Here is a 22,132-nt window from a genome sequence, read left to right on the forward strand (position 1 = left end):
ATGGACAGGAGAGAGAGAAAGAGGGTGCCGAAGAATGGCGTCTTCAACAAATTCACTCTGCGCCACTTCAAGGAGCCAGAGAGAAATGTCAGACTAGGTTTAGCGTCCAAAGCCAGCGAAAGTGAGAATGGCAAAGAATGTTCTTTGAACTGGAGGATTTCGGATGAGACGAAAAGATCGTCTAGTTTGGAATGAGATGTGGAGAGACAACTAAGGGAATGATGAACTTCTCTAAAGCTACGTGGACTTTCATTTCATGTTTTCTCTCCCAGGGTTGGAGAAGTATTCTCACCAAAAGCTGAACCATATAAACAGCCTTCCTTTAGAATGAAAATCAAGGATGACTGACAGTCTGTATGCAATTATTTGCAAATTACATCAGTAGACTTCGATATAACAAATTAGAAATAACAACAGGTGCACTTTTTATTTTAAGATTAATTGACAATGTATTTCAGTCCTTCATACTTCCAGTGTAGATCAAATGTACACATGTGAAGTTAGTTTGGTTGAATCTCATGAAAACATGTCCAGATCACATTTCACCCCAAAATCATAAGAAAACTAGTAATTATATTTTGCATAAAGAAATTAAGCATTATTTTCATGACAATTAGGCAAATCCTCCCCACAATTTTCATTACTGTATTGCTAAACATTTACAACAGTATTGCAGTAAAAAAAAATTAACTGTTATATGATAAGGTTGTATTTGTAAACATAGTCAATGCATTATGTTTCATGAATACACAATTCTTTGTTTTCAGCATTTATTAATCTTGGTTAATGTTAATTTAGCAAAATACTCGAGTATTGACGCTGACTACCAACCCTGGAGTCGCGAGTTCGAATCCAGGGCGTGCTGAGTGACTCCAGCCAGGTCTCCTAAGCAACCAAATTGGCCCGGTTGCTAGGGAGGGTAGAGTCCCATGGGGTAATTTCCTTGTGGTCGCGATTAGTGGTTCTTGCTCTCAATGGGGCGCGTGGTGAGTTGTGTGTGGATCGCGGAGAGTAGCATGAGTCTCCACATGCTGTGAGTCTCCGCGGTGTCATGCACAGCGAGCCACGTGATAAGATGCGCGGACTGACTTCTCAGAAGCGGAAGCAACTGAGACTTGTCCTCCGCCACCCGGACTGAGGTGAGTAACCGCGCCACCATGAAGACCTACTAAGAAGTGGGAATTGGGCATTCCAAATTGGGAGAAAAGGGGATAAAAAAATTGTGCAAAATACTATCATTGTTCACGTTAGTTTATAATGCACTAGCTAAAGTTAACAGAACTTTAATAATAATAATAATAAATAAAAAATTATTAGTGTTTGTACAAATTAACATTTACCACAATAAAAAAAATTCCCAATTCTCAATATGCTTTTAAGTCCTCGTGGTTGCGTAGTGATTCGCCTCAGTCTGGGTGGTGGAGGACGAATCCCAGTTGCCTCCGCGTCTCAGACTATCAATCCGTGCATCTTATCATGTGGCTTGTTGAGCGCACTGCCACGGAGACATAGCGTGTGTGGAGGCTTCACGCCATCCACCGTGGCAACCATGCTCAACTCACCACGCGCCCCACTGAGAACTAACCACATTATAGCGACCACGAGGAGGTTACCCCATGTGATTTTACCCTCCCTAGCAACTGGGCCAATTTGGTTGCTTAGGAGACCTGGTCGGAGTCACTCAGCACGCCCTGGGATTCAAACTAGCGAGCTAGCGTATTTTTTACCACTGAGCTACCCAGGCCCCCAGTATTATTCATTGTTAAAGTTAACTGATGTTAACAAATACAAACTTTTTGTATTGTGTTACCAATTTGTTTATATAATGATACTTATTTTTAATTTAAATACGCATAAATTGAAGACAGTGAAAATACTACCATGATGTATAAAAACATAAAAATGTAAATAATATAGAATTATTTATTTGCATTACGGCAATGAAAATTTGGTGGACAAATGTGCTAAAGAGTCATTCGAATAATGGCACAATGCAAAAAATCTTAATGATAAAAAAAAAAAGTTTTTGGTTTGGTGAGATTCAGCTGTTTATCAATTAGAATATTGTTATATGATGTGTTTAAAGTATGTTTAAAGTAGAATATTTGCATATGTGCGTCTACCTGGAGTTTGGAAGTTGATGCGTCTCATCTCTACGGGGTCTGTTGGGTGGTGCGGGGTGATATCAGCGTTATTCAGCAAGCATTTCGTACGTGGCTCTGACTCTTTCCGTTTGCTGCTTTAAAAAAGGAAAGAAAAATGCAAAGACTAAATGAAGATCGACAGACTAGGCAGAAAAATAACAAATAAAGACAACTAGATACCAAGATGTATTAAATAGTAGTACTTGCAAGGCAGCAAAATAATAGTTTTATGTACAGATTTGCCATTTGGCTTTGCTGTTGTTATGACACTAGCACGCGTCATGTTTTCTGTCGGCTGTGGATGAGAATCAACACAATGCGATAATACCCTAATAATATCGTTATCAATAAGGGGCTGTTCACACTGAGCACATCTTTGCATATGTCGGCACTGTTGTTTAATTGCTTTGCTATGTAAATGTGTGCTTTGACCATTGTGCCACGTTACAATTTTAATGAACTTCAATATATATATATATATAAAAAGTACATTGAGACACCTGTGTTCTGCTCTACTGGTTGCGCTGTTTCTAACTTTTTAATGCAAGAATGTGTTTGCCTGAATGGCCCATAATGGTGGCTATAGATGGCTAATTTAAATTTAGACCAATCACAATTTAGTATGCAAATACTTGCGAGATTGAAGAATTCCATAAGCAAATATTACAGTGATGTCATCGCTGTCGGATACATTTTGAATGCTGAACATTCTATCAATGTAGTGGGACATTTTCAAACTTTAATCTTAAATTTCTTAAGAAATTAGCTATATAGTTTACAAAAAAGAAAAAAAAGAGCACACCTAGTATTGAAATGATCTGCAAAACTATGTTTGAATTGAGTCTGTACATTTAGCGGTTTGGGCTGAACTTATTGCAAGAGTTTAATACTTATGTTAACGGGTTTAGAAGAAACCCTAAACAGAATATTTGAGGAATATCAATACAGTGCTGCCTTGTAAGCACTATAATCACACGGACACGAAATGGCCACCTTCTATATTCAGGAAGCTAGATGCAAGCACAAACCAAGCTATGACCACAAACAACAGTCTTGCCAGGAAGCCGAAAGGCATATTGGTCAAACCCGCCATTTCACTCTACTGTTTTTCTGCCACCATCTAATTAAAGCCAGCTTTTATGCGGAGGCAGGTTGTTTTCTTTTGCCCCCTTGAAAACAGCAATAAAGTACAACTAAGCCTTACCTGTCAGGCTTACTGCTTCCACAGAAAGCATTGAAGAGAAATAAATATTTAAAAGGGTAAAAAACAACAAGAGAACAAGGGAGAGAAAAGAGAGAAAAAAATCAATAGATTTTAATCAATCATTTAAATTCACAGGGCATTTGGACAGACCTGTAAAAGATTGTGTTTGTGCCCAACAGGGGGCTATACCATCTTAAGAGACTAGAGTTCAAATTCAAGGTCTTGCCGAGGGAGGAAATACTACCCAGAAGGCAGCAGCTTTTAACCTGTTTCAAGAGGCACTAATGAGGAATAGCTTCCCTTTGAGTTTGGTTGAGTTTGCATTGCTAAAAGCCAGAGAGGTCTGGTGCGGCCGCGCTCTCATTAATTTTTGATATGTAAAAATTGACTACTCTTCCTTTGCTCGGCTTTGAACTTTGAAGATTCCACTCCGCTGGAGGCAACGTTTATAAAGAAGGTATGTGAACCGTTCGTTACTTGTCATTAACTACAATGTATTTATAGTAACATCATTTGGTTTGAAGGTTTACAGTTTCAGTCAAAAGTTTGGCCACACTCCCACTCGTCCTTTATTTATATCCATTTTCCACAAGGTTATGTATCTGATAAGAATTAAAAAAACTGGTCCTTTGTTCACTGGCATGGCGAAGCTCTCACTTACTTCTTGTAGAGAAGAATCGCAATCACGATACAGATTATGAAGACTACGGCAAGAACAGGTCCCACCACCCAGATAAGGCCATCTCCTCCCGTCTCCACTGGCTGAGGATCCACGTCAGGGGCTGTGATCGGGTCCGTGTACGGGCTGGATGCAAACATTTTCTGTACAAACACAAATAAATACATGTTTCTTTGTAAGTCGAGAGGCGTAGCCTTCGTCAAGTACATATGTGGATATATGGATTCCTTGGGCCATGTTCACGAAACAAACTCAGAAAATCTTTGTGTAAATAGTAAAACCATTCTTATGAAAATTATATTAACGGCAATTTACTTAAAAATGGTTTTACAAACGATTTACATTGAAATTCATAGAGACTTTACATTTTTTACATGCATTCTTCAAGTTGCATTCTTTAGGACTCCATGAAATCTCTTAACAAAAGCAGTTTTCTATCCTTTGTCAGTGTATTTCCTATGTAAACAGGAAGTTTGGGCAGGACGTATTGGAAGGCCAACAGGCTTTAGTTACGTCGCAGCCATGAAACATGATTTGCTGCTTGCTAGTCGGTTGCGAGGCAGCATGGTGGCTAGCACGGTCACCTTACAACAAAAAGGTCCCGGACTCCCTGGTTCGGGCCTTTTTGTTTGGAGTTTGCATCTTCTCCCCGTGTTCGTGTGGGGATACACTATAGCACTCCCCGTGACCCTAAATAGGACAAGCGGCTGTAGAAAATGGATGTATGGATTGATTGTCAGTTGCAAGTGGTATTATGGGGAGGAAAATTCTCAATCTAAAGACCATCTCATTAGTCAAATATTTGTGAAGTGCAAGATGAGTCATCAATATTTTTGTTCAGTTTTTCCAGAAGTCCAGTCATAGACTAACAAAAAGTAATTGAACCTTTGCCTTATATTTCACTCACCCCTCCGGTGATGTTGAGCTCGGCTAGGATGAAGAAGACATACTCCTGCCCAGGATCCAATGCCCTGTTTTCAAAGCCGCTGTACACCATCTGGTTGCCCAGGGTGAATGATGATGGCATGGATGAAGGCTTAAAGCTGGCAGCGATGTAGGGCCTCTTACCATCCACCTGCTTAAGTTGACGGGTGGTGCGGGCGTGACGCTGACTGAGCCTTCTCTCGCCCAAAATCTGTGGAAGAAAACAATACTGTTGAGAATAATCACCTGATTGAAAAGAGCAGTTTTAATCAGCATGAATTTCTATAAGAAACAAACAAAAATAACAATTTAATAAAATAACACAGATATGCAATACAGGCACCATTGAGCCTTTCACAACTCAAGGTCAAGTGACCAAGTCTCGGCAGTTTGCCAGCACGCAGGATAAGAGCCATGTAATTGTCCCCTCTCACTGAAAAACCCCTTGGGAACATTTCCATGGCTCTGGCTCCAGTGTGTCAGTGAAACAAGGACAAAGACTGAAGGAAAGGGACAGAAGAAGGTGTTTACCTCTTCAAGGTCCAGCTCATCGGGAGTTTTAATGTGTCTGATTGGTCCTCTACCCTTCTTCAGTGGAACAACCACAACGTAGATGGCCCTGCAATTCAGACAAGACAGTATAATCACGTGTGTCAGTGCAATTCGTAACTCAAGTACGCATTGCATTATCAGCGTTGCCAAATAGGGAGCAACAATGTAACCAGTCTAATGCCCCCTTGTTGGCAACGTGTACTTGCATTGCGTTAAGAATTGTTCTCTGACACATTTCTGAATACAACATTGCATGAAATCAAGCTTGCACAGTTGCAAGCGTGATTTGATGGTCATTTTTCTCTTTCAGATCAACAACTGGAGCAATAGTAAGAGAATCTCGCTGAGAAAGTTAGATAAAGTTAGTTAAACTGTTGCTAGCTATCTGAATAACAACATATCCATTTTAATACAGATATTGAGTACCGAGCATTGTTATTGTAACAATATGGCAAGAACCTGCGTTATGCACAACAGGACCGTGCTCTTGCATTGAGTTGGCCAAGCATTCGCATCTTCTTAAAATGTTACTGGCTTAAAATCCAGAGCAAGAGGTTTTCCTCACTTGATCATGTCTTTGGTTTCTAGTGGTGGGAAGAGAATGGCCAAGGTGCTGTCTGGCTCTCTTTTCAGGTCCAACTCAGGCTTTCGGATCAGGATAGGTGGGGCTGTTCTGGCGACAAGCTTGTGTTTGGGTCCACCCTCACTGTTCTCCTGGCACGTGATTCTGAACTCATAGGTGGTGTTGGGCCGCAGGTTGGAAATGAGAGTTTTGGTCATCCTAGCGTCAACAGCAACCTTTTGTCGATTGTATTCAATCTGTGAACGACAAGGTGCATTTAGCATGTTATGCGGTGTTTACATGAAATGTCATTTACAACCAATATTACTTCTGTAATGTGATGTATTCTCAGTTACAGAACTGGTTACAAAAGTTGCAGTCCTGGATGCTGATTGGCCAATTTAGCGTTCAAGCTGTGCTAAAATTTTTCATGTAGTAAAAGCAATTAAGCAAAAACATGAGTTCACCATATCATTGCTTAGCGCCCTTATGTCAGGGACTATATCTTCTAGTGGAAGGGTAATTTTTAATGCTATGTTGACTTCAATGTTGTTTCTGAATCGTCAGATTACGGTGAATAGGATGGACAAAATTGATCGTACAACAGGTTTTTGTAAAATTGTATTATATACTTGCAAGTCGGGCTGGATTTACGAAACATTCTTGAGAATAAAATTAATCTTTACTACTATTTTGTTTCTTGCATAAAAAAGGTTAAGAATATTTTGTATTCCTAAAAAGCCATTCTTGTCTTTTAAGAACTTTCTTAATTTTTTTATTAAAAACATTTTCTTGAATCCGGCCGCATATTCCCAATTACTAGTTTAGATTCACTCACGTTGCAGTGGTGCGGGGAACGACTATCGGAAAACTTCCAAGTGAGCAGTGCCGTCGTCTTTGTGACCAGCTTCACTGTGAAATTCTTGGGAACATCTGTCCAGATGTGAATGGAGAGAAAAAATGAGACGGGCACTTTAGAAATGGAAAAGTGTGGTACAACAAGACCGTAGGGAAAGAAAGCAGACAGAGTTTTCAGCACTTGAGACCGTTTTCCAAGGGGAGTAGTGAGTTTGATCCCTTGAAGTGAGCAGAGTGTGGCGTTAGCTGTGAAAGGGGGAGAGGGGAGGCGCTCATTTGGGACAAACACCACGCTAGACTGGACTGGTGAATACAGAACCACAGAATCGCACAGGACTCTGCCTGTTCTGGCCCGACAGTGCTGCTAAAACAAGAACATTTGACAAACAGTACCTAGAATCCCCTTTAGATGGTTCCAGAATAGTTTAACCCACATTATATCTAAATAACCCACTGCTATGTGTTCTCAAATTTGGATAGTCACTGTCGTGCCAGGAAAGCCAGACAAGAACAAGGACAAACCCCAAACATAGCATGCCCACCCTTGTAAGCAGTGCATCATGGCAGGCCATGCTGCAAAACCATCCCAGTGTGGAAACAGGGAGAAAGGTGAGTACAGAAAAGTGCAATTTTTGAACCAAAAATGAAAAGAAAGAAAACCCAAATAAAGTAAACAAGTGTTTTTCGAAATTGCCTAATTCCACTTTAGATATGAGTTTCTTCTTGACGTGGTTCTTGCCTACCTTTATACACTAGGGGAATTGTGATTGGATGAGTGCGTGTGCTGGGCGTGTCTGACCAATCAGCACTTACCTTGTGCAATCGATGCTCCTCACCTTTCAAAACTGACTGACTTTAACTTACTGACTTTTTTTTTACCTTGTTTGTAGGGGAGGGTGTTAGTGAGGTAAGTGGCTCCCCAAGTAAGTTGTTATTTAATCGTGGTTTAGGTGCATTGCAGTAGAGGACGTTGTTTTTTTGTAGTCCCTTGAGGTGGGGGAGAAACGAGGAAGCCCTACCTGCTTCGAAGGCCACTGTTCGATACTGGATCGATGGGCTGTAGGGCCCTGGACCTACACTGGTGTGTGCTCGAATTTTCACGTCGTACACTGCGTTGGGCCTCAGGCTGTTGAGGGTGTAGCTATTCTCACTTGCTGGCAGACGCAATTCCTTCGGTCCACCTGCAGTACCGGCCTCTTGGAACGCCAGCGTATATTCCGTTATAGCGCCATTGCGCTCGGCTAGCACTGGAGGGAGCCAGGCGAACTGAAGTGAGCAGCAGGTAATGTTGGATCCTTCGGTTATTTGAGGGTACCCTCGAGGTACTTCCTCTGGGACACTTAGCTCTCTTGTAGCCTCTTCGCCAAATCCCGATTTGGACTTGGCAGAGACTTTGAAGATATACGTGGCCCCTTGGTGGATATTGCTAATGGAATATTCTAGTTCCTGAGGACCAAATTCCAGTGTGGCCAAAGGGCTTATGTCCTTTCGGCCGAACTGTAGCCGATAGCCCTGCACCTCGAGACCTGGAGCGAAGAACTCCGGTGGCTGCCAGCGTACTAATGCAGAAGTCTCCGAGATTTGGTTGACTGAGAGAAAGGGAAGCCCAGGCACTGCAGAGAAGGAGAGAGTAAGAAAAAGAGAAATGTTACATTAAATTCAAATGAACCAAATAACACTCAAGTTTGTTGTAACAAAATCAGGCCTCTTTTCATCCTGTAACTCTCTATTAAAATATTAAGTATCTGAATTGACTTTAAAACAAGTAGGTATAGCTGCAGGCCGGAGATCTCCAAATGGGGGTGGAATCTCCAAAATAGGGCGTGGTTACTCCAGAAGGGGCTGGGCTACTTCAAAATGGGGTTGCACCAACTCCAAAAGGGGGCAACACCTCCACAGATGGTTAGGGTTAGGGAAAGGGTTAGGTAAGGGGTTCCATATATCTTTGCTGGTGATTTGGATCTCCTGTCCCTTTTTGGAGCTCTGTCTGCAGCTATACCCTTCTCCTTTAAAAGGATTAATTATAACCCATATGCTGCTACCTGAGAAAAGGACCGACTTCTAAGCATGGACGTACTGCAAAAAAATGACTACTCCCTAAATAACCGCAAATGTTCCTAAATCATAATTGTTATGTCAAGTTTTAATTAGGCAGAATTCGTTTTTTCAAGATTCTTCAAACATCCACTAGTCAAGTAGCTTTTTTGTCCTTTCTGGAGTTCGCAAACCACTAGTCTGTATGCTTTTTAAGTAAAGAAAACAGAGGCTTAGACATTCCTCAGAATATATTATAACTTCAAACATGCTCATCCAATCTGAGTTTAGAGCTGGAACAATCTGTTTTATAAAAATATAGTAATTCACAACTTCCATTATACCAATTTGTAATCCCATAATCCAAAATTTGCAATCTACAAAGTAATCTCATCATCATGCCAGAGCATCCTGGCATTGGATGATATGACACAACAATCTCCAGAGACAAATGTGGAGCTGTTCATTCTCCACAATCAGGACTGGAGCAAGTGGCCCTGAGTGGGCCGATTAATTGAAGAGAATAACCACAGGGCCTAAAGGATTCTGAGTCATCCAAGATTGTATGTTCCAAGAGCCAACTCGTGATGAGAACCTCCAGCCCTGCATTAGCATTCAATCTGTTCATCTCCCACAACGATGATGCGAGACAGGAAGAAACAGGAGGAAATTTAAAAAGGTGTAGAGCAGAAGCTGCTGAAAAAGGTCATAACTTATCGGCACCTGGCTTTCAGACGTCTACAGTGAAAGACGCATCAGTAAAGGAATAGTTAACCCAAATATAACAATTCTGTCAACATTTACTCACCCTCATGTTGTTGTGTTTCTTCCGTCGAACCCAAAAGGTGATTTCATTTTGAAGAATATTCAAAATGTCAAAAAAGCACCATAAAAGGATCTAAAAGTGGTCAGTTTATGCATATTATGCATATTTATGCATAAAAAAACTAGGTGGATGTCAAGATTTTCAGTAAATAATGACTTCTATTAGCTCTATAACTTCAGAATACATTTTGGAGCTTGACAGCCTCTGTTTCCACTCTGTTTTTATTATATGTAAATGAGTGGCCAGAATATTTTACAAAAATGAACCTTTTGTGCTCTACAGAAGAATTCAAGTCATACAGGTTTTGAATTCCATAAGGGTGAGTAAATGATGCCAATATTGTAATTTTAAGTGAACTATTCCTTTAATGGACATCCAATCGTGAACGATAAGGCATATTAGTGGCAGCAAACCAAACGAAACAACACGATTTTGACAGAGTGTACATCAATCATTAGAAGACCGTTGGCTCTAAAACGAGAAGAGAATCAATCATTGCCATGTCTTTCCTCTTGGACAACAGGACACATCAATAAGATCAATACAAGGACATCTGCTTTGAGATCAAGGTGCAGTAAACAATAATGCACATCAATACTGTTTATCATTATGGCTGACACGTTCCTAAAGGAAATTATACAAATATCACAACATCATCTAAAACGTCAAAAGTTTACATTTTTCACGCATTTTAACAAACAAGATACTACTTTACACCTTAACTAATGTAATTTATGAGCCACTAGCATCACCAAATGGAACTGCAAAAAACACTTTACACTTTTCACAAAATCAAATCACTTGCGAGCAAGTTTTAGGGGCCGTTCACATCGAACGTGTTTTTCCATTGATCTGCACTGTTTAAAAAATAAAATAAATCACATGCATTACCTTTAAACAGACACTCTCGTGCATATCCGCCACTTGGCGGCATTTAAGCAAGCACATCCTGTTCTCTTTTCGGCACCTGTCTGTTATCAACACAACTTGATGGAACGATGGCTTGGCGTAAGCGTGGAGCCTGACTGATGGGCTTCATGCTCGGAGAACAGTTCCGGGAAGAGCACTGTAGTCTATCTCTGACGAGCAGAATGGCAGCTTGGGGACGGGTGGCTCTCTCAGATGACAGCCGACCATGGAAGGTTCCAGTCTTGAAAGGGGCGGGTCGGCCCTTATCAATACAATAAGGCAGGGGCTTAAGTTGTCTGACAGTATTATGTCGCAGAAATGAGGCATGAAAGTGCCCTGGAGTGGCTTCTCAGAGCCTCATTGGTCAAGGTCTCTTCTCTGTTCTGGGCACATGAAAGAGCGTAATGCTTCTTATTTAAGTAGAGCTGAGTCTGTGCTTGTTTATTTATTTATTTCTTTTTGTCCTCTTAAGCATTTCGCCACAGTTTTGCTGGCAGGAAAAGCAGGGACATCCTTCCATTGAGTGGGCGAAGCGTGCCGACTACGCCACATCACGGCATGTGTGTGGCAGAGTCAGCCATGGAGAATGACAGCCGCATGTGGCACCACAGTGAGACTCTGGCACCTGCGATGTCTCGTCAACATCGCAGCGTGTCTTGTCAAAAATGAGGATTTTGAGCATTGACATGGATGTGTGCATCGTCAATAGCCAGCCCCCAAAGCACTAATTTAAACACTCCTTAAAATACTGTGGCATTACCATCATTCAGTGAAGGTAACAGATGGTAATATCATGGAAATTTGAAATACACCATGGTTTGACTACCTGTTTGATTACCAGAATTCATATGCTATGGTATTTAGAAGGCACTGTAAGGTACTTCAAAGAACGTCTTTGTATAAGCATTATTATAGTGTCCATAAAACCATGCAACCATGGTTTATTTTAGTAGAAATACCATAGTATACCTCTCCCGCCAATTTTACACAAAACTTTAAAGGTAAAGCGTGTGATTACTGCTTCAATACCATCACCAAATGCGAATGGACTGCAAAAATAAAAACTTCCCGAACACTTCCCCATCTGACACTGGTCGACAAACTGATACCAAACGCATCATGTATCGGGCTGGTCGGGAGTCTCAAAAGTAGTAAACAAAATGGTTTAATAGCGCCTCAGTGACTTTTTGGGGAAATCAACCTACTCATAGCTTACTTATAGTTGTCTTCTATATAAAGCTAGAATCGAACACAAATCACATTTCGAGTAGAATATCTGACCACATATGGCTAACATTAAAAAAATTCCACCTGTACTTTTCCATTTTGCTTTCATGTACTCCATACACACAATGTAGTCCACATTTTTTTTCACATTCGATTTAAATCCCTTAAGGTTCATTTTGCTCCTGTAGCCAATACCAGCTGGCCTGCAGGGCTATGGAGTCAGCTAATGATAACATTAAATCAAATCAAATCAAATCACTTTATTGTCACACAGCCATATACACAAGTGCAATGGTGTGTGAAATTCTTGGGTGCAGTTCCGATCAACATAGCAGTCGTGACAGTGATGAGACATACGCCAATCTACAATAAACATAAAATTAACACAACACAATTTAAACATCTGTTATACATAATTAAACTCGACTTAAAACATCAAATTAACACAGCACAATTTAAACATCTGTTATACATAATTAAACTCGACTTAAAACATCAAATTAACACAGCACAATTTAAACATCTGTTATACATAATTACACAACTTAAAACATCAAATTAACACAACACAATTTAAACATCTGTTATACACAATTACACTCAACAATATACAATAATAACATACATTGCACAGTATACAATATGCTGTTTTTGTTTTTTGTTTTTTTTTTTTTTTTTTTTGTTTTGTTTTTTACTATATAGATACTATATAGATACACATTATTCAATAAAAATTAAAATATATATGAAAAAAGTATATATATAGAATGTACAGTATTGTACTGTATTGACATTCAGGCTGTCATTATTACTACCGACCTGCTCCCTTAGTCACCACCAGCTTGGGTTTGCTGCGGGCACCGTCTCCTTTGGTGGTATAGGCTGCCACGGTAATGGAGTAGGTGGTGTCAGGTTGCAAGCCCCCGATGACCATCTCCTGCGGTTAATGGACACAAAAAGAGAAGTTAGTGCTTTGTTTGAGACCCTGGTCTTTTTAAAGACTCCGGGACGTCACCTGCACAGGCACCAAGGGGGTGTTCAGACGGAATGTGTTTTTACGTAAAAAAGCTAGACACAGCGCAATGAATATAAAAGAACGCAAGTGTCTCGACACACGTTTTCAAAACTTAAGTACTTTTTAACTTGACACGTCATATAAAACTTGCGGTGCTCATATGCGAGACACTGAAATAAAGTGAGTTGCAATGCAACAGTCAAAAATGTCCAACTAGTGCTTTTTGACGGAAAACAAGTAAAAAACTGCGTGTACGGACGCAAAAACATGTTCGGTGTGAACGGTGACAAACGTGCAAATTTCCGCTCTTTTCAATGTCACAGCTGACTTTCACATCAATTAGTTAAACATCTATATATACTGTAGATATACAGAAGCATTTTGACTTTATAAATGTGTTTTTCTGAACAACAAAGCAATTTGGCGCATTAATAATAAATGTGTGGTCGCGGATGACCGTGTTCATCAGCACTGTTCCAATGGACTTGTTCCATTTTACAATAAAGCAATTGGCCACGACAGGCCGTACGGCTAAGATGCACCATATCCATTCAGAATTTTCAGCCTGAACTATTTATAATGTTCTATAATATTAAAATGTACTTTCTTATAAGATATTTCTTAAAAGATGAACTTCATTTTTACTGCACTGCAGATCATTATTATTGCCATTTAGCATGTAATCTTGCATGACCAGGTTATGGATTACAATTCCCGTTCATCTACAACACATGTCCATGAATTAATTCAACGGAGAGCCTGAGCAAACGGCTCTAGCAAACAGACCGTCTGAATAATTAATTTTTGGATCGGCAAGTAAGGCGTGTGCACACATGCCTTCTGACGGGTTGCTATTTTCCAATATTTCACATGAAAGCAGTAAGCTTTGATCAGTGTGCATGACGAAGGGGAAATTAATGCCGAGCACTTGCAGGAAAATAACCAACTGCAAGTCCTGCAGCTTAGAGGGAAATTCAGCTACACATCAAACCTGTTCAAACTCAAAATATTCATGCCATTTTTGGGTTACTCAAATTACTGTTGCATCTGTTGACATCTACATGCATGAAAACCAAGCAATGCATATTCATTTTATAAATTACAATAAAAGGCAGTTTGAATTTCACACAACAGCAACACCTTTTTATTGTTTTTGTTATGTCTTTATTATAAGTCTTGCTGTATGTAGCACAATAGTACATTCACAAATGCACACAACACCATCACAGCACAAAACACAAAACGAAACACTCTTCCATGCCAGGCATGAACAAACCCTGATGTTACATCTATTTTCTAGTGTGCCGTAAATATTACAGCCGCAACACACATAGAATGGGTGAGAGATTACATCCAATATCTGTTGTAACCTCGAAACTAACAAAGAACAGCTAATTAGACTTAATTAATGTGTTTACACATTGAGTAAAAAGCTGATAACTGATGAAAATTTGCTTGTTCTAAAAATCCAACAATGCATGAAAAACGCAGTTAAAAAGTATAAAAAAAAAATAAATAAAAATCTAAGCGATACGTGCAGAAGAAATACATTTACATGTGAAATTGGAGTAATACTGTTATTGGAATAAAAGAACAATGTATAAAGCATTTATATAAGCCGTTGTGCCAGAAACGTACTCTATGCAAGCTCAATTTTGTACGTTGTTGCATTTGGAACTTTGGTTTGTTACCTCTGCCGCAACGCAAGATTGAGTATAACAGGATGCAATGCGTCAGCCAAGCATTTGCATCTGCATTTGCATACTTGCGTAAAGTATGTTTCAGGTCTTATTATGTATAATCGGTGATGATTATTCTCAGACACCATGTCTGATGTAACATCTCAGGTTCTCAGACGATACCAAATGCTCATCGACAGCCGTACTTACGTATTCAGCCGTGTCGTCTTTTTCCCACTAACATCCCCCACCCAGGAGGAGAAAGAGAGAGGGTGGTTTAAAAGATAGGGAAAGACAAATAGAGAAAGAGAGAGAGAGAAAAAGTGTAAGAGGACAGAGGTAAAAGTGCCAAGGAAATGGAAGAAAGCAGAGTGTTTTAAAGTAGGTCAGTGTGGATTAGAGTGAAAGATTTTTGAAGGCGAGGCAGGAAATTAAGGAATGGCGGCTCTATCTGAGCAAGTCATTTTATTCAGTTTCTTTTTTGCATTTAATTTACTTAAAGGTGAAGTGTGCAATTTCTGCGCACCTAGTGTCACAACATGGAATCGCAAAAATAATGACACTGTCCCTTGTCTACCCATCTGAAAATGTTCGGACAATCAGACTGTCCTGCCCCAAAACCCAATGCTGTAATATCGGGCTGATTGGGATTCTCAAACAGACCAAACAGAACAATTGTTTTGAAAGTGCCACAGTGCTTTTTGGCGGCATCAACCTATGTTTACTTACAGCTGTCTCTGCATATTGATTTGTGATAGGAGAAAGTATTTTAACTTTGCAAAAATGAAACAAGTTTAAAAATGGCTGCTTTAAGTTTATCGGCTCATAAACAACAAGCCCTCTAGGAAATACCAGAAATACTTGCATTATCCTATTTAAAATTCCTATCAATTACTGCACAACTATAACGCTGTAAACAATGCTGTCATAAACATAATAGACCTTTTTCACACTCCGGGTTTTGGAACGTGGAAGTAAACGATTACAGTGTAAACTTCGACAGCGGTGAATGGGAGTGAATGGGAGATCACAGCAAATCTTATTTTCACTTAGTCATTTGCTCCAAGTGCAAAAGAAAACATTCACTATTACATTTGAATGACTTTTCAGAAGAATTAAAAATAGAGAGCGGTGGAAGTCAGATGGGAGAAGATGCCAAATTGACTGTCACTCTCTCAGTAGCTGTAATCGAAACCCCCTCTCAGCTGTAGTAATTCATTTTTTCAAACTAATTCCAGGGTAATATAACACAAAGCATAATGTTACACACTTAATATTTAAAAATGTATAATATGCAAAAGTTTGCGAGATTTACGTTGCTAAATAAGGCGTCATCGCAGTCTGTGAAAAAGGTCTATAGGTATAAATTTAAAAGCGTTTTCATGGTTGTTCAAGGCTGAAATATCTGCAGCTGTGAGAAGAATAAAAAGCTTGTATCTGTAATTTTACTGCTGTTTTCATCACATTTATTTCTCCCCTTTTCTCCCCAAATTGGAATGCCCAATTCCCAATGCGCTCTAAGTCCTCATGGTAGCGTAGTGACTCGACTCGATCCGGGTGGTGGAGGATGAATCTCAGTTTCCTCCACGTCTGAGACCGCCAATCCGCGCATCTTATCACGTGGCTTGTTGAGCGCGTTACCATGGAGACATAGCGTGTGTGGAGGCTTCACGCTATTCTCCGCGGCATCCACGCACAACTCACCACGCGCCCCACCGAGAGCGAGAACCACATTATAGCGACCACGAGGAGGTTACCCCATGTGACTCTACCCTCCCTAGCAACCGGGCCAATTTGGTTGCTTAGGAGACCTGGCTGGAGTCACTCAGCACGCCCTGGATTCGAACTTGTGACTCCAGGGGTGGTAGTCAGCATCTTTACTCGCTGAGCTACCCAGGCCCCCAGCCAGAGGCATTAATTAATTATTTTTTTTTTTTTTTTTACAGCTTGTGCTTTCATATCAAGTTTGAGTTGTGACTGCAATCCTCAAGTGAACTCTTGTTTTTGTGGCACTCTCAGGTCACTCGATATGCAAGACATAATCAGCTTTTGTTGACTTTATCTATGGCACGAGAGCCTTATTAATGTTTGACTAAACTGTGCAGTTCTAGAGATTATAATAGAAAAGCCATAATTCATTCAATGACTGTGTGTATTAAAGTGACAAATCTGTAGGATACTAAAACATAAGTTCAAAAATTAATTTAAAGTCAACATGAAATGGCATTCACAACCCATTTTACTTCCGTAATGTGAGGTACATAAAAATTAAACTTTTTGCTGTAACCTTTATTATGTTCATGTTAACTGGTATTAAATTACTGTGTTAAATATTGGCAAATTTTAAAGAAAGGATACATGACTTGCAACAATAGCTTAAAACAATGTGTAAATAGCTATTTGGTGACTGGTTAACATTATCCAATAGCATGTGTGGTCTAAGTGACGTCAGCCGGAACAAAGTCGTTTCAGAGGCGGAGCATCTTTCTTTTAATGAAAAATTACAAAGACATTTTTTTATTCTTTGGAACATTGCACACTGATGAATCACACAATAAGACCAGTAATGTGAATTAAAAAATAAAGAAATAAATCCTTTATTAAACCATTTAAACTTGCGATGTTTGGACTTTTGGCAAGGCCAGCAGAAAAACAAACAAAGCTGGACATGTGACAGGAAACAATGAAATTTGATAACGTAATAATGAACACATTTCGTAATGTTGTCGAATCTTAAACTTGCATTGTTTTCAGCAACTCTGCATGGAGCCAGCGCTGCGTGAACATACCTGTGCATCGGCTAGCATGACGTCCTTGATGAGGGGCAGGCCACGGGATTCGCCATTCTCGACGCGGACGTAGTGCACCTGGTAGCCGCGGATCTGCCCGTGCTGTTTCCCTGGCAACAGGGAGCGCCACATCACCTTGATGGCGGTGGAGTTGAGAACTTCTACCTCCACACGGCGAGGGGGGGCCCCGGGAACTGCGGACAGAAAAAAACAAAGCCGTGATTGATTTAGTCAGATTTTTGCAAATCCAGTATTCGTCATTCCAATAAAATTATGATTACAATTAAATTTGTACTCGTGAGGAACGAGTTACGTACCAAAATTTGTATACTTATGATTAGGGATTTAAATAAATCCATAACACAAAGTATGAGGAATACTAATAGTGAGCTCTGCCTTAGCAAACACTTCTAATAAGGAATAAAATGTTATTGTTTTAAGACGCACTGTTATTGTAATTGTAGATTATAGCAGTACCACCTTACTGAAACAGTATAAGCCAGCTAAAGCTGAACTTACTTGGTTTTGCTGGGGGGGTTTTTTTGGTCACTTATCAGCTGACCAGCCTTGGAGAACAGCTTAAGACCAGCAAACCATCATAGGCTAGTCTATGATGTGTTTTTTTTTCTTTTCTGGAGGGTAGCCAAGATCAGATCTTAAACATAGTACAATGTCAGAGTTTTAGGAAGTAATTGCAAAACTCTTCAGAATTCGTAATTGCACACCTAAAGACGATATCAGTACAAGATGTACTATGCCCACCTCTGTGTGCTTAAAAAGAACCTAAGCCCTGTCGTCTCGGCTACTACGCACATTTAATTACGTGAAACCAGGTTACTGATTAAGCGCCTATCTTCAGGGACATTTAATCAAATGTAATATCACACCCCCATATACCCGACCAACCATTTCATCTCGTTCCATTTAACCATCACTCTTATCTCAGCTCTGATCAATTCACTGTCTGCTGTCTGCAGTCTTTCACCTGTGAGCTAATGAAAATCCTTTTATACGAGGCCTTGATGTTTAATGCCTCTGGTTATTCAGTATTACTGTAAAGAGGAGACAGATTTCCTAGACGGTCAATAAAAGACACTTATAGTGCCATGGGGGGGGGGGTGGGGTATTTATGTTGGTGCTTGAATCCAGTGTTAAAGGGACAGTAAACCTAAAATATACTCACACTCCTGTTTTTAATTTTCCTTATTTTGGGTGAACTGTCTTGTTTTTGTTTTTTTTTTGGATTTTTCCCCTTTTTCACCCAATTTGGAATGCCCAACTCCCAATGCGCTTTTAAGTTCTCGTGGTGGCGTAGCGATTTGCCTCAATCCGGGTGGTGGAGGACGAATCTGAGACCGCCAACCCGCGCATCTTATCACATGGCTTGTTGAGCGCGTTGCCACGGAGACATAGCATGTGTGGAGGCTTCACGCCATCCACCGCGGCATCCACGCTCAACTCACCATGCGCCCCACCGAGAACGAACCACATTATAGCGACCACGAGGAGGATACCCAATGTGACTCTACCCTCCCTAGCAACCGGGCCAATTTGGTTGCTTAGGAGACCTGGCTGGAGTCAGGGTGAACTGTCTTGTTAAAATTAACACTGTTTGTTGGTGCTCGACACCTCCTTATAAGATGCTTTAATGTCAAGTCTCAGGGGACGTGAGCGCCATAATGTATCACTACTCAAATAACTTCATATTGTGGGGTTGGCGGAATGAGATTTCCCATGGGAGGTCTTAGAGAAGTATTCCCTCCCTCCTTGCCCGCCTACAGCTAACATCTCCAGTTGACCACTCTGACAAAAACATCCATTCTAGAGCGACCCCCTCCCCCCCCTCGACAGCTCACAGGTGCAGTGAAAGGTTGGAACTGTGTTCCTTGTTGATTTGTAGCTTGTGTCCTGAACTAGCACTGTCAGTCACAAAGAAAGACTGCTGTCACAGGGGACGTCCGACACCATTTCTTACGAACACTAGCCGGGTGGCTGGATTTATTTCAGTGCTCATAAGTGGCCTGCCTGCTTTTGTGACTCAGAAGAGATGTGACATGAAAATGATGCCAATGTTTCCCCAATCTAAGTCCTTTGTCACAGTGAAACATGGACCAGAACACAAACACAAATTTATGAAAAGGAGCCATACTCTATACTTTTGTATTTGGTTGTTATTCAGTTTTTCATGACCATTTACCACCACACGGGCTGTGTCTGATACTGTAGCTTTAAGATATCAATATGTAAATGATCTCTGTTATGATAAGTGAATGTGGGCAGTCATATGTTAATGTATTCAATTTTGTAACGTTACACTCATAAACGTTTCAGAACTAACTGTTTTTGCTACTGTGCCTTTAAGACATCAATATGTAAATTACTTCAGATTGGCTAAATGAGTTATAAGTTTATGAAAAGGCATCACTGAAATTTATGACGTCATATCCATAACAATTTCTGGGGCAAGATTTAAGAATAAAATTCTTCATAAATACTTATTTTGTAACTTAAAAGAAAAAGTTATGAATACTTTGTATTCCCAAAAGACTCAAGAATGTTCTTCATGAATTGCACTTCCGACCATTTATTATAATTTATCCTAAAAACTTTCTTATTTTTTTTCTTTTCACAAATCTGACCCCTAAACTAAGCTTTCCATTATTGCAGTTTAGTTTCAATAAATGCTCTCGTTGAACTGGGAGGGAGCTTTGCATTGTAAATCTTAGGAAATCACGTAAAAGAATTCAAGTACCATCTTCGTCCGTGCGGCATAGCAGAGGCTGGCTCTCAGGGCCCGGACCCACGCTGGTGGTAGCCGCCACGGTGACTCGATACGTGGTCCATTTCTCCAACCGCTGCAGCAGAATCTGGCTGGAGGTTGGCGGTACCGCCGGCTCCTCCGCGGGCTCCGCGTTGACCTCTGCCCCGGCCCCCACCACCACGTAGCGCACTATGTACCCGGCCAGCACCCCATTCTGGCTCTCAGCGGGCGGAGGGTGCCAACTTACCAGCAGGGTGGTGGAGCTAGAGCTGGTGCACTTAATGTCTTGAGGGGGGGCAGAGGGCTCTGCTCAGGTTTGGAAGGGGGGTAGGGAAGGAGGGAGGGGGCAGGGGTGGAAAACAAAAAACAAAAAGATGGGGAAGAGAAAAAGAAAATGATAAAAGGGAAAACCCAACTGAAAAAACAAGCAAAGACAAATACCAAAACATAAGAAAAAAACAAGGAAAATAAATGGACACAAAGGCAAATGCGAACAGAAGAGCTTGGTTTTGGAGAGGTAGGGGTGTTCACATGCATAGTTATGAAGCTAGGGTGTTTAAGTCTAAAAAAACAGGCACTTGATTCCAAAATAACACCATACAAATGGTCTAAAACTTACACCACAGATGTTAGGTGCGAAATACAGACGCCAATAGCCAGCCAGTTTGCCGTAAATCCAACTATAACCACTTCTACATGAGCCAGAGATTTCGAAGAGTAAATATCCTCGGCTCTCAAGATATATTTTCACCATGAGGGGGAAAATAGATCACATTATTTGCATTTGAATGAAGGGCATTCATTGTGGTTTTGCCGGTCTGTACCCTTGCGCATATCAGAAATTACAACATCTGTGCTGTTATAAATCAATAGAAAAAATCAAGTTTTAAACGCAGAGGCTTTTACAGTCTCTGCTTAATAAATGTTTGTGCAGATGGGGTTTATTCAATTCTGTTGAGACAGAGATAGTCCTCTAACATTTATCTCCATTTGGAACTTACTAAATTACAACATAAAAAGTTACTTGTACCACATGTTGGTGTCACAGTGATGGAAACCCCTGAAGCTATACTTTGAAGTAATAAATGAATGAGGGGGAAACTGAACAGAAAAGAATAAAAATATTTGTTACTGAAATTTAAATGGATGAGCACCTTCGTTGAAAAGCAAAACAAAATAATTCAAAATGGATTACAGGAAAATAAAATAAAAAATAAATAAAAAACATCAGTGAAAAATGGTCTCGAAAGAAAATATTACAATACAAATGTCAACTCATAAAAATCATGGAAAGCCATCAAGCTTCAAACTTAAAAAAATACCATTAAAAACCAGCAAAAAACAAAAGACATAAAGCATTTTCGTGTTCATGTTATACGTACCTGACATCTTCAAACACAAATTTTTAAAGACTTTCTTACCACAAGCACCTGATTTGAGGGAGTCTATATTTCCCTCAAGTCAGTTGGGTACAGCCCTCTCCCTCAAATGATAAGCTCAGCAAAATAAGCTCATACCAGCCGAATTCACGTAATAGGCCTCCATTTTTTTTACATTCCCAACTCACGGTAATTCCTCTGGTCTAAAATGTGGATGTTGTTATGTTTTTGGGGGGGTTGGAGGTAGAAAGCTTTCCCAGTGCTTTAGTCAGGCTGTACTATTCACTGTTTAAACTAGCCTGAGGGTCCACAAGACTGAGATCAGGGTGCTAACACCTTGCTAGATTCCAACAATCCATACCCTCTTAATACAAACCACCCAATCCAACCCATTGTACGACAGAATCCGCAGCAATAGCCTATCATTTTAGTTCCAGTGTGATCTGTCATGGGGTGTTGTTAACTCCCAGAAATGGTCAACTGATTTGTCACATCACCAACCATCACTTTTTTCTTCGAGGGTACTGGCATACACTTCAATTCTGGTCTGGAACCTTGACATCTGAAGACTATAAAAGTGCCTTAAGATT

The 22,132-nt window shown here is 40.3% G+C and overlaps 2 protein-coding genes across 16 annotated transcripts in view; one reads left to right on the top strand and one right to left on the bottom strand.

The window, feature by feature from the left end:
- Positions 1–22,132, top strand: part of LOC127438849 (uncharacterized) — a 687,566-nt gene that overhangs the window by 357,785 nt on the left and 307,649 nt on the right. The gene's annotated exons all lie outside the window — the stretch shown is intronic.
- The window catches only part of LOC127438810 (receptor-type tyrosine-protein phosphatase S-like), a 264,336-nt gene that overhangs the window by 41,190 nt on the left and 201,014 nt on the right, over positions 1–22,132 (bottom strand). For 6 of the 15 annotated variants that reach the window (XM_051694665.1, XM_051694666.1, XM_051694664.1 and 3 more), the window contains 12 exons: positions 20,155–20,469; positions 17,403–17,596; positions 14,824–14,850; positions 12,739–12,856; positions 7,943–8,536; positions 6,904–6,998; positions 6,069–6,322; positions 5,483–5,570; positions 4,935–5,162; positions 4,010–4,170; positions 3,349–3,363; positions 2,124–2,239 (listed from right to left, as the gene is read on the bottom strand). In XM_051694665.1, the coding sequence (XP_051550625.1) occupies positions 2,124–2,239; positions 3,349–3,363; positions 4,010–4,170; positions 4,935–5,162; positions 5,483–5,570; positions 6,069–6,322; positions 6,904–6,998; positions 7,943–8,536; positions 12,739–12,856; positions 14,824–14,850; positions 17,403–17,596; positions 20,155–20,469 (2,205 nt within the window). The remainder of the gene's footprint in view (positions 1–2,123; positions 2,240–3,348; positions 3,364–4,009; positions 4,171–4,934; positions 5,163–5,482; positions 5,571–6,068; positions 6,323–6,903; positions 6,999–7,942; positions 8,537–12,738; positions 12,857–14,823; positions 14,851–17,402; positions 17,597–20,154; positions 20,470–22,132) is intronic. The other 9 variants (XM_051694672.1, XM_051694671.1, XM_051694677.1 and 6 more) reach the window with 6 other exon arrangements.

The sequence above is a fragment of the Myxocyprinus asiaticus genome, chromosome 50 (assembly GCF_019703515.2).
Source record: "Myxocyprinus asiaticus isolate MX2 ecotype Aquarium Trade chromosome 50, UBuf_Myxa_2, whole genome shotgun sequence".
NCBI lineage: Eukaryota > Metazoa > Chordata > Actinopteri > Cypriniformes > Catostomidae > Myxocyprinus > Myxocyprinus asiaticus.